Source organism: Notamacropus eugenii, chromosome 2 (genome assembly GCF_028372415.1).
Source record: "Notamacropus eugenii isolate mMacEug1 chromosome 2, mMacEug1.pri_v2, whole genome shotgun sequence".
In the NCBI taxonomy this organism is placed as follows: Eukaryota; Metazoa; Chordata; class Mammalia; order Diprotodontia; family Macropodidae; genus Notamacropus; species Notamacropus eugenii.
In genome coordinates this window covers 355,734,650-355,748,037 of record NC_092873.1, presented here as the reverse complement: position 1 = coordinate 355,748,037, position 13,388 = coordinate 355,734,650, and the positions used below count along the sequence as shown (strand labels likewise).

General features: G+C 41.0%; 1 protein-coding gene across 9 annotated transcripts in view; it reads right to left on the bottom strand.

Annotated features, from left to right (window-relative positions):
* WIPF2 (WAS/WASL interacting protein family member 2) overlaps positions 1-7,414 on the bottom strand; it is a 65,711-nt gene extending 58,297 nt beyond the window's left edge. For 3 of the 9 annotated variants that reach the window (XM_072646357.1, XM_072646355.1, XM_072646353.1), the window contains exons 1-2: positions 7,068-7,376; positions 4,227-4,390 (exon numbers count right to left, since the gene is read on the bottom strand). Coding sequence is in view for 2 of the 9 variants with exons in the window: in XM_072646362.1 (XP_072502463.1) it covers positions 4,227-4,253 (27 nt within the window). In the remaining 7 variants the exon portion in view is untranslated. Of the gene's footprint in view, positions 1-4,226; positions 4,391-7,067 lie in introns of those variants that run through there. The other 6 variants (XM_072646360.1, XM_072646354.1, XM_072646362.1 and 3 more) reach the window with 4 other exon arrangements.
* Between the last annotated feature and the right edge of the window lie 5,974 nt (positions 7,415-13,388).

The window sequence follows — 13,388 nt, the reverse complement described above, 5'->3', positions numbered from 1 at the left end:
GAAATCCTTAAATATTAATATTAAATGGTCTCTGACAGACTTGAACCTAAACACTAAATATTAGTATTAATGTTTTTTTCCTGCAACACTCTGAACTGATAATCACTTACACTGAACTGCCTATATTCAATTCAATGAAAAGCACTGTTCTAGGTATTGAAGGAGATAAAAATAGATCCTAGCCCTTAAAAAAATACATCCTAGAATGACAAGCAAGAATGATTTTAATACCTTCATACAAAAAAAAAAAAACAAAACCAAACACACTTGATAAATAGACCAAGTAAGTGCAAAAAAAGATAGGTGAGGTGGGAGGGAGGGAAGTCAAGGAGAAGACTGCTGGGAAGAATGTAAGAGATGGTAATGGAAGTAAAGACATCTGAGTTGGATTCTAAAGACCAGAAGAAGAACTCAATACAACCACATGCCTACTTTCTATTCTCTATAAAATATTATGAGGATGATCTACAAAAGTATCCAGAGAATCTTCAATGTAAACAATAAGGGACAGGCAAGATTTCCAAACAATTCTCTATACAGCAGGTCACATCTTCACAGACTAAAAATATAAAGGACATAAGATCTTACTCTATTTTTTAATTATTTTTTTAAAAAGCATTTAACTCAGTCGAACAAAACACCGACTTTTAAGGCTCTCCTCCAACAAGCTATCTCCAAAGTATACATTTTCCACTTGGATTCTATTCAATAAATATTGTCCAATTTAGTAGCAAATACCTTTCTGTTTTAGGTCTTTTTATTAAGAGAGGAGTCCCTTCAAGAGTTATGTGAAGAAGAAGAGAATCCTATTAACAAAAGACATATAGGAAAGTATTTGCCACTAAATTGGACAGTATTTACTGGACAGAGTCCAAATGGAAAATGAGTTCCCTACATAAGGGAAGGCCCTCTGGACACTACAGTTTGTAGATGACATAGTGCTGATTACATCAAGGTGGCAAGTGTATAGAATAAAGTCCAGGCCTAGAGTCAGGAGACCTGAGTTCAAATCCAGCCTCAGACACTAGTTGAGTGATCCTGCACAAGTCATTTAACCTATTTGCTTCAGTTTCTTCAAATCTTAAAATATAATAATTAGTACCCACTTCAAAGGGTGGTTGTGTGGATCAAATGAAATATTTGTAAAGCTCTTAGTACAAGTGTCCAAAACACAGTAGGCACTTTAATAAATGCTTGTTTCTTTCCTTCCTTCCTTCCTTTTTTTAATGATATCCACAATAACCCAAAAGAGTTTGATCTAATAATCCACAAAGGACAATCAAGTGGATGAAAAATGCCTATTGTCCAACTGATTTTTAGTTGGATGGCCAACCCATCAAGTTGGTCCAAAGACCGAAATATCAGGTGACACACTGGGCAATAATAGGCAAACAACATAAAGGACATCATCTAGGAGATGTAAGTTCAGAGAAGGAGATGGCCCAGTCATGTATGGACACCATGAGATGGCTCGAATCCTGTAATGGTACTCAAATAATGTTGGGCAGCTAGGCAGTGCAGTGGATAGAGCACTGGTCTTAGAATCGGGAAGACTCATCTTCATGAGTTCAAATATCACCTCAGACACCTAATAGTCGTGTGACACCAGGCAAATCACTTAACCCTGTTTGCCTCAGCTTCCTCATCAATGAGCTGGAGAAGGAAATGGCAAATCACTCCTGTATCTTTGGCAAGATAACCCCAAATGGGGGTCACAAAAAGTCGAACGTAGCTGAAATGATTCAACAACAAACTCAAATAATGTTAAAAGGCTAACAGCTCACAGATCCAAAGTATAGAAATACTTGGAAAGATGTATAAAATGCAAAGTAAAGCCTGAAGAATAATATATGGTTAGAACTAGACCCCCCCCAAAAAAAATTCACAGTGAAGGAAAATGAATAACAGAATAGCATCACTGAGAAAATGGAGAACATTATAAATTTTTTTAAAACTGTAATAAATGAATTTTTCAGGATGGCTTATGTTAAATTTTAAAATAAACTGATGAAAAAAAACACATAAATTGATTTTAATCTGTCTACATTTTGAAACAGTAGCAGAAGGAATTTCAATGTAGTGCAATAGATCTTAGACCAACACCCTAAGAATGGAGTAGAGAGCAAACAGAAGCAGTATAGGGTATTCCTGTTGCATCCTTGAGGAGAAAGAAACCTGTCACTTAGCCACAAACTTTCATATATTTTGCTCTACATTAGTACATATCATTATAAAAGGAAATAACATCAATTTAAATGAACCACTTCCTCAGGATGGAAAGTGTTATCCATATCCAGAGAAAGAACTATGAAGTCTGAATGCAGATTGAAGCACACTATTTTCTTTCTCTTTTTCCTTCTTGTGGTTTTTCCCTTTTGTTCAGATTCTTCTTTCACAACCTGACTAATGTGGAAATATTTATGCTTAATATGACTGTACATGTATCAGATTGTATGCCATCTTGGGAAGGGGGAAAGGGATGGAAAGGAAAAAATTTAGAACCCCAAACTTTATAAAAGTGAATACTGAAAATTAAAAATTAGCTAATTTTTAAAAATAAATAAATGAACTACTTCAATCTGAGAAACCTGGGCTCTGCTTCACATTAAGTGAAACAGATTCGGATGTTGCTACAAAGACAGAATTTATATACTGAACTGTTGTCACAAAAAGTGTGAAAAACAGAGACTTTTCACTGGATAGCTTCAAAATTCAAAGGGACTTAATTTGTATCCTGATAGGACACAACAGTTTCTGAAGAAACTGACAAAAACACCCAGCCGGCTTTGAGAATAGGTTACTGCAAACTGACCAGTACTACAGAAAAATCCAAATATATTCCTTAGTTATGTAGATTTCTCAAACACAAGACATTCAAAATATTCTTTGGGCACGAGAATAGAAAGAATATACCGTTTTACAAATCAAGCCACTAATTCATTAACCACAGTGAATATATGCATCTTACTAAAGCCTGAGTTTGCAGTAGAACCTCAGATTCTGAAGAGGGAGAAAGATGGTAGCCAAGTCACTCCAGATTCAGAAAAACAGGAAATATTTGAAGCTAAGCTTATTAACAATTATCCAAAGAGCAAAGACCTCACCATCAGAAATTATTAAAATTCAAGACTCTCAGAAATTAAGTTTTTGATTGAATCACTCCAGCACCTTTAGGAATCTTCTTTAATTTTACACAGAAAAAGAAAAGTTGAATGGAACAAATTTTTATATTTCATCTGTTCAATCTTTTTGCTGAGATGTACGTCTCCACATAAATGACAAAAAGAGAAGCTAACTCTATTTGTTTTACAATTTGCCAGTCCTACACACAAATTCTAAATATTGGCAGATGTGTAACTTCCACACCTGATTTTTCTCCTATTAACTCTGGTTTTTAGAAAAGTGACAATATCACTTTTCTAAAATCTCAGAAGTATAACTAGAACTTGTGATCACTCAAAACAGCTCCAAAATTAGGAGGTAAAATGCAACTTCTGCCAGGCTTCTTCCAAAAACACTTCTCTAATAAGTTCAAGGTAATCAATCTGTACTTAAGCCATTAAATGAATAAGGTCAATTTTTAAGAAAGAAGTCAATGATCCTAGGACAAGACACTGACTCCTTTCCTTCAAGGCAGCCCTCAGAGCTGCCAACAAGTCTCATTTCTGACAGCAACCCCCCCTCCCTCCACAGTCCCGGGCACCCCCTTCAAAAGCCAGGCAGTCCATCCATACAAAGTCAGCCAAATTCTGCCGGGAAGCTGTGTGAAGAACAGCAGCAACCAGAGTCTGCTTTGAGGAGATCACCAGTCATGATAGGAGATGAAAAGAAATTATTTGGCCAAGGGATGCACTGTGCCAAACTGCTGGCCCCTGCTTTGAGGTCTCTGCTTGCATGTCAGCAGCTATTCTTTCCTTTGACAACACGCATTCTCTAAGCCAAGGGAAACCAGCTCAGCTTCTGTTTCCACCCCCATTTGGGGCAGTCAAGGTTCTTTTCAGCCTCGTGGTATCAAACCAAGTCACAGACAAGGTGTCCCCAGGAGACTAAAATACAGAAGGTCACTACCATGTACTTTGCTGCTGCAACTATTCTCCCTCAGCAGAGGAACAGGGAAATGTGACAGGGAATAAGGTGAATTCATTCTGTCAAGAGCCTTGACAAAGAGAAGAGGAAAGATTAACTACAGGTAAAATGAAAACAAGTAAAAGTAGAACTTATTTTACCTCTGAATAACTGTGTCCTCTCTTCATAACCTCTAGTTCACCGGGGGGGTCATCAGTGAAGTCTGGAGCTGCTGACACACCTAGAATCTCTAGCCTATCAAGTTCAGGATGGCTTCAGAATGCTAGGAAAATAGAGACCCAAGTGTACCAGGTCACTCTGCCAACTAAACACAAAGGAAAAAAAGAAAAATTAAAAAACAGTTCATCTTGCCTTCATGAGCTAGCTGATGAGGAATATTCAAGCAAATATAGAGGAAGGAAGACTGACTTAAATAAAGAGTATACAGTCTCCTGGAAGTTGAGAATGACAATGTCACATTTTCCCTCTCAACACACAAATTCAGTTCTTTAAACTATCTTGATAATTTCATTATTCTGAGTCTTTAGGTAGTCATCTTCATCAATGCCAGATAACCACTAAGGTAAACAATGTTCTGAAATTACACAAAAAATAACTATGCTCAAGGGCAGAGATGGCTTTTAGGAATACATCTTCTAAGGCTCACCAATGAGACAGCACTCAAATAGGAAGAGACAAAAGAAAAGCTAGCTTCCTAGCTAGCTAAAGGTTGCTAAAGAAGAAAAATCAAGAAGTTAAATTTGTTCAAAGGGTACCATAAAATTCATCAGAAGGCAGGCATGTCAATTTTATGAGTTCTGGACAACTGGCCCAATACCTCAAAAACATCATTTTTCTTTAATTGTCTCTCAAAAAAAGCCAAGAGGAAATCATTAGACAACTATAAACATTAAGATGTTTTAAATCACTAACAGCAAGCCAGACATTCTGATGGCTAAATAGTGTAAAGAATCCAGTGCATCCTCCCCTGGCCAAATTATCAACTGAATTTAGTTGTCCTAAAGTCCCACTGCTGACAATGTTGCCTAATGCCAACCAATATCAGTAACACTAAGAGTAGCACACTGAACACTGGAAATATGAAGTTAAAAAAAATACACATGTATTAGGCCATACCAACAGATTCTTCTCTAGGACATGAAGGAGCATGAATGGAAAGAAGGGTTACAGAAAGCTTGATTCATGCTATAGCTTTATCATGATCCAATGTCTTGTGGATTAATCCAATTAAAGTCCTAAATATCTCAGAGCCAGTATGAAGAAAGGGCCCTAGTTAGAAAATATAGAAAAATCTGAAACATTAGAAATTCCATGCCTTGCCTCAAAGTTAAAGGTGAACTAGGAAGAGAAACCTAGCTTGTAACAAACCTGGAAATCCATGAACCCTTTTGTGGGCCTCCAGAAACAAGTATTCCCCAACCCTTGATATACAGGATGCCAAAACAGCAGCCTGGAAACAGGTAGGGGAGGGAGACCTCAGGAACACACCTGAGTTTCCTCTTAGATTTGAGTTATAGCTGGCAGAGTTTCGAACTCAGAATTCAGTTTCACATGCCTTTTTTAAGTTGTTTAGAGGGCTGTATTAGGAGAACTCAGCAGAAATGCTACCTCTGACACTTCACTATGTGTGTAAAGACAACTCGACTAGCATTTATTAAGCGCCAAATAAGTACCAGTCACTGGGCAACCAGGGCACTGGAGATGAAACAAAAAATAAAATTGCTCTACTGGACAGACATGCATATATATTTATTTAATCACTATGAGCCTTATTTTTCACATCTATAAAATGGGGTTAATACTTGTAGGACCAACCTCTCAAAGTTGGTCAAATGAGACAATACACTTAGACTTCTACATTCCACTGGTTAGATCCCTCCTAATCCTCATAAGGGCGAGCCTTGGTAAACACCTCTTTTCCCATAAGATCATCTCTCATCCACGCTTAATTTACTGTTGCTTCCCCCACTAGAATTGTGAGCTCCGTAAAGGCATGGGCTGCCTTTGCCTTTCTTTATATATCCCTATCCCTTCACACAGTGCCCCTTTCTACCTTACACCTGAATCCTCTCCAGAACTCTACAATCCAGCTACAACAGCTATTTGTTATTCCTCACACAGGGCTGGCCCATCTCACAACAGCCAGGGCACAGACCGACCCCTCCCCCCCACCTTCTGGAAATGCTTTCCCTCCTTGGCTTTGCTTCCTAGCCTCCCTGGCTACCTCAAGACTGCTCAGATCCCACCTCCAACATGCCCTTCCAACTCTACATATCCTAGATTCACAGAGTTACGTACACGCTACCTCCATCATGCCATGAGCTCCAGGGGGCACAGACCACTGCTTTTTGTTTTGCTTTTAAGCTTTCTCTTCCAAGTGAGTGCTCTGTAGGCGCTTAATAAGTGCTGGCGGAGGACTGCCTGGCAACACAGTATAGGGATCTAGTAACGCCAGCGACGACTGACCCTCCGGCTTGTCAGGTTCCACATGCTGCCCCAACTTCACCTGCCCTCTTAACAAGCACCCCAACCTTAGCCTCCGGCAGATCGCCCCCCCCCACCCGCTCCCCCTCCACACGACTTCTCTCCGACGTCCCTTCCAGCACCCTCCCTCCACACCCGCCCACTTTCGCCCCCCAAACAGTGTCTCCGGCAGTCCTGTGGAATGTCACTTGCACACGACTCACTGGACCCTTCGAAGGGGGTGGGGAAGGTGTCTGGAAGGAGAGAGGAGGAGGAGACAGAAGCCTTCCCCGATCCTCCAGCTTAGTTTCTTCTTCCAGGGTCCCTCCCCCTCCCCACCCCAGTCTCCTTCCTCCTGGCTCCCTACCCGCCCCCCGCACTCAGCGCCGCACTCTCTCAGCCCTCCCCCCACCCAGCCCTCGGGAGAGATTCTTCAAAACCCCGCCCTCACCCCGTCTCCCTTCAAGCCCCTCCCCCACGACCCCCTCCTCTCCCCCACCCCCAGCTCCGCGGGTCACCTCAGTTCCGGGGCCCGACCGCTCCGGCCCCTCCGCACTCAGGCCGCCGCCGCTCCGGCCCCGGCCCGTCCTCTCAGCAACCAGCTCTCTCTCTCTCTCTCTCTCTCCTCTCTCTCCTCTCTCTCTCTCTCTCTCTCTCTGTCTCTCTCTCTCTCTCTCATCTCTCTCTCTCTCCTCTCTCTCTCTCTCTCTCTCCCCCTCTCTCCCTCACTCTCCTCTCTCTCTCTCTCACCCCTTCTCGCCGCCACCGCCCCTTTTGCCAACCCGGAAATGGATCCACTCCACCGTTCACAGCGTCCGCGAACAAAATGGAGCTGAGGAAGGAAGGAGGAGGGAGTGGAGCCGAGGAATATTGAACGCATGCGCTCCTCCAGAGGCCACGCCTCCCTGCGGAATGACGAAGGGGGGGGCGCGGCCGCCATGTTGGGAAGGTCGCGCGCTCCCTCCCGGTAAAGGAGGAAGTGGGAGCTGAAAGAGGAGAGTGTGTGAGGATGCCCCTCCCTCCCTCCCACGCCCTCTGCTCCCCCCCTCTCACACTAGTCAATTTCTCTCGGTAACCAAAGGGTAACAGAGAACTGGGCTCCGGCCTAACCCAGCAGACACCTTGTGACCAAGCTCCATGTTGTCATGACGACGGGGACTCTGGCTCCTGCCAGGATCACGATGTTCCAGAGAATCTCCGAGTTGGGAGGAAAGCCAGAGGCCACGCAGTCTGGCCCTTACCGGGCAGGAGTCCTTGCTACAATGTCCTCCACAAGGCATCGTCCAGCCTTGGCCCAAAGGTTTCCAGCAGAGGCAGCCCATTTCACTTTAGAAGCTTGCTGGTTGGGAAGTTTTCCCTAACTTTGAATCTAATCTTCCTCTCTGGCCCCCCCCCCCCCCCCCCCCCCCACTGCTTTATGTTCCACCTATGGAGTCAAGCAGATTAAGTATAATCCCATTTCTCCTTTGTTCTTTTTTTATCCAGAAGTGTAGGGAACAATCAAGCGATCGATACCTATTAAGCACCTATTATATGTCAGATCTTGAACCTGAAGTCCCTCTACCAAGAAAAAAAAGGCAGCTTTTTTTCCCTGTAGTTTATAGAATTGCTTAGGGCACTGAGAAATTAAGTGACTTAAATTCTAGTTAAGCCTGACTAGTGTCAGTATGTGTCAGAAGCAGGATATGAATCCTGATCCGACTGATGCGTCTCTTCCAGATGACAGATCTTTGCACATACTTGAAGATAGCTATCCTATCATTCATGCCTCCCCACACCCACACACACTAACTGTCTACCTGTAAGTTTGGTTAAATAAAAGGCAACAGGTTAAATGCATACATTTTTATTATTACCTTTAAGGTAACAGTTACATGGATCCATGGAGCCAGAATTACACCTGACTGGCTCAGTACAAGAATAGTCAGGCTTAAATCTGTTTTAGGAAAATCCAAGGTAGTCTGTGTCCTTCAGATTTATGGTGTCCATGATTGATTAACTAGACCATTAGAAAGGAATTTCTTAATTGCATAGGTTGAAAATACAATAAGATAACAGAGTTTGACAAAGTTTCAATTGAAATTACAACCCAGGATGTCTGTGTTTTCTTTTTCATTAACATGCCATAACATAGTATATGTCCTCAAAATATTAAGATATGTAAAACATCCCATTATTCAAGATAGTATCTTGGGTTAAGGGTCTCGTAAGGAATGTTAAGTCAGCCCTATCTGGCTTTGTTGACATAGGAAGAGGCATTATCTGAGTTTACTTCAGAGACTGTTAGGTCCAGGCTCTTCTTAATTTAAGCTCTGACCCTTATCAAAGTCCAAAATTTATATTAAATGATTATCAACACACACACACACACACACACACACACACACACACACACACCATCCCTGCTCCAAGCATTCTCTTCTACAAATAAACATCTTCACCTCCTTCAACTAATCTTACATGGTCATTTTGGTCCTTTTCAAGAATGAAGGACACCAACCAACCAACCAACCAAGATAGTGTGGTTTCCCATCCTCTCCCCTTCCTGGCTGGCTTCTTCTGGACTCTCTCCATTTTGTTAACATCCTTTCTAAGATATAGAGTTCATTCAGTCCTGAGTACAGTATTCAAGATGGTGTCTGAGCAGAGTTGAGTATAAGAATCACCACCTGTCTCATTCTGGATATATAGCCAGGATACATATCCAGGCTCTCTATGCAGCCTAGTATTGTATTAGTTGGTTGTTTTTTGTTTGTTTGTTTGTTTACTGCCATGTCACATAATGGATTCATACTGAGCTAGCTCATTATATCTCTCAGATCTTTTTGTGTATAAGTTGTGGTCTAACTATACTTTCCCTCAACCTGTACTTACACAGTTGATTTCTTGAATCCAAGATGATTTCTTTAATCCTCCTCATTTCTCACCTACTTTGGAACTTCTATGACTTCTCTACAACACTCCAGGAAGCTCATTACTGGGAAAATCTTATCATCCCACAAGATCCCATCAACCTGGAAATTCTACTTCATCACTTCCACCTTTTCCTCTGCTAAGAGAGTGGGACCATTAACTCCCAAATGCTCCATTGGTAGAGGGAACTCAGCTCAGATTTTGTTGTTCAGTCATGTCTGACACTTCATGACCTTTCATTTTACAGATGAGGAAACTAAGGCAAACAAGGCTGAGCAACTTGCCCAAGGTGGCCAGATTTGAACTCAGGAAGATATGTCTTCCTGACTCCTGGCCTGGGTAGTCTATCCACTGTGCCACTTAGCTACCCTAGCTCACTCAGAACATCTCCTTATTTCTCAACTAGTTACACTGTTTGCGGACTTCCAATGTTTCCTCCACCATGCTCTCAGGGAGTCCTTTCTTAGGTTTATCCATCATCTCGCTTACTGTAGCCCTTTAAACCTTGATCTCTGACCTGAGTGGTACCTGATACCACCAGGTCAACCTTTCAGAATATATTACAATTCTCCATTTGGCTTTTTCTTTTCTAGACCAAATAAAGTCAGCTCCTTTAACCTTCTTTCTTCTTTGATCCCTCCACATTCGTAACAGTAAATACTGTAACATACACGGGGCGGGTTGCTATCACAGGATCTTAGATCTGCATTCATAAAAGGAAAGGCAGCTTTTGAGGGGTTAACAATCACTTTAATCAAGCACATGTATCATTCACCTAGTTCAGGGGAGTTAACACCCTGAACTTCAAAGAAAATACAGAGAAATCAAAGATCAACAGATATGACTTCCTCTGCCTAACCATCAACATACAGGTCCAACTGTCTGACCATAGTTACCAAAGAGGGAAGCACCAACATTAGGGTTTTCCAAGGTGGGGGGAGGGGTCCTTAGCAGCTTCCCAGAGTCCTCATCTGGCCAAATACTTCCAATGAGCTGCAAAGTAAAACCTCAACTCAGAGTATTTAGAACCAGAGGCATTATAACCCTTGAGAACCAGTGCCTCATTAACAAAAGGCTTGGGCCTTCACACAAATCTTCCCTAATCAAACTCCCCTTAATGAGCAGGCCCATTTATGGGTGGGGAAGATCTTTAATCACATTAAAATAATTAACAATACATATATGGTTTCTAATTAAAGAAACTTTTGTTTCTGTACTTTATTCCTAGTAAAGACTCTTAATTGATAAAGGCAAGATTCAATCAGAGGAACTTGGTTATACTAAAAAACAGGAAAAGAGCCTATTTTGTTTGCCATCACAAGATGTCTTTGTTCTCCTTCAAATGTTAAAACCTCTAGACCTGAACATGGAGATGACATGTGGGGCCTTATCAATGGTTAGGGTGACAGAAGGACAACTCGGTTCCTAGAAGCACAACCAGTCAGTAAATACATGTTAAATTGAATACAGCTAGGTAGAAAGAAAGGTAGACCAGGAGTCTGAGTATAAGTGTATTTCTTAAGATTTTACCTTTACTTGATAAGTTACATTTAGTTATTCATATTATTTATTTGATATGAGGGTACCTCTAAGCATTAAAAAAAAAAACACACCTTTTTTTTCTTCAGTGAAACCAGAAGACCTTGGTTTGCTACCTGGAGCAAAAGAAAAAAAAAGAGGGGGAGGAGAAGAGTTGCTTATCAACCTGGCAAAGTACAGACCCTTAGAAATTATTTCAACCCCTTCTGCCAAACTCCTTTGTTTTGAGAGATTTAAAAGGGGAAAAAAAAATCAAAGAAAGAAAACCTGGCTCTTAGTAACTTAATTTTCTTTTGATGATAATTAAACTCCTAGCATCAGTTTGGGAAATAAGTTTCTCCAAGATTCCATAACTCTTCCCCATCAATCGTTCATCTCCCTCTTCTTTACTCCAATATCCTCCAATAACAAAAGTTACTATAATGAGAACAGTAGTAGTGACACCTAGTGGACTTAAACTGTACAAGCTGAATGTGCCTTCACTTTACTCAGTCTCCTTTTCCTACCAGAAATGAAGCTGACAGCACAGTTTCCAACTAGCAAATACACACAGTTTAGAGACAAATCTGCAATGTCACTAAAACAGGGCTTACTTTTTCATGCACTTTGAGATTAGCAAAGCACTTTGCTTACAACAGTCCTGTGAGATAGAACTATTTTTCCACATTTTAGAATTGAAGAAAATCTCATTCTCTATATCTCACCGAAGCCACAACTAGACATCTATTCAGATAGGACAAAAATAATAACAGGGCAAGAAGGAGAACATGGTTATAGTCACAGTAGGAAGAAGATATTGGTTCAAGAGAGGGGCAACCCAAGCAACAGGACTCTGGGAATGCCTAAGAAGCCTTTGCAGGCTTCTGCTATGCAAAATGAGACAGTTTTGAGGTCTATGGAGAAAAGAGGCCTCTTCACCCTATATTGGCATCCTAAGGGAAAAATCATTGGCTTGGTGGTATTTAAGGGTCTAACCATTGCTTTACCACCTTTTATACTCTCTTAAAAGGAGAAATCCCAAAGAGAAACCCTCCCCCTCTCCCCCCAAAAAAACTGAATTCTTCAATCAATATCACATTTATTAAGGACTCATTGGCAAACTCTGTGCTAGGTTCAAGGAACAGATATACAAAAAAAATCCCTGCTCACAAGGAGCTTAATTCTGTCAGGGAGATTCTCTCTCTCTCTCTCTCTCTCTCTCTCTCTCTCTCTCTCTCTCTCTCTCTATGTATGTATGTATGTGTATATACATGCATAATAGGTATATGTATATATCACATATACATATATGTGTGTATATGAATGAATGACATAGTGAGAAGAGAGGGCCCTAGTATTTGGGGACATCAGAAAAGTCTTTCTGTAAAGTTGACACTTGAGCTGAGTCATGAAAGGAAGTAAGGAATTCTTTGAAACCCAGGTAAATAGGGAGTACATTCCATGATTGGGGATGGCTAGTACAAAGGTACAGTTTGCTAGTGCAAATATAAGTGTTATCTCCCCAATCAGAATTTATACTCTTTGAGGGCAGGAACTGGTTCTTTTCCCATACCTTTCTGCATATTCCCTGTACCACATGTAAGATTTAGACTGGAACCACCACCTTTTAGCTTTGCTACTTTAACTAGCTAGAATGCCTCCATTCATTTATTATCTCCAATGTATCCTGCATTTAGTTTATTAATACATGGTTGTTTGCATATTGTCTCCCTCCCAGCAGATTCTGAGCTTCTTGAAACCAGAGACTGCCTTCTGGCTTTCTTTGCCTGGCACATAATAGACACTTAATGTTTATTAACTGACTGATTAGGCATGAACATTTTTTGATTAAATTGAATTGATTGAATCAAACATCCCAACTGAGTTCAAATAGGGTCTGTACACCTCCATGAATCAGTCAATATGTGAAATACTGGGGCATTCCCTATACAATTTCTATAAGAGGAAGCAGCTATCTCAGAATTAGAGGGAGAAATTCTGAATGTCTGGGTATTGTTGACCGCCCTTATTAAAATCTAAAATTTATATTAAATATTATCAGTATAAAAAGTTAAAGCAAGTATGTCATTTCCAGCACTCTTTTGAGAAGCAAAAGAAAGACTGGGCTGTGGCAGGGAAAGGAGAATCATTGTCTCTAAAGAAATTCTCAGAGAAGAAGACCAAGGCTGAGGGAAGTCCCAAGAAAAAATGTGCTCTTTCCTTAGCTTTCCCATAAATGTTTGTATATCCACAGACACTATAATTTTGCCTCTTCCATAAAGAAGTCAGGGGCTAATTGTGGGGGGGGGGGGGAGGGAGGGGTGTGGTTCTGCAGAGAATCCAACCTCTACCTGTTAGGAAATCTCAACATTGGAGGCATAAAACAACTATGACTGAACTCAGAATTT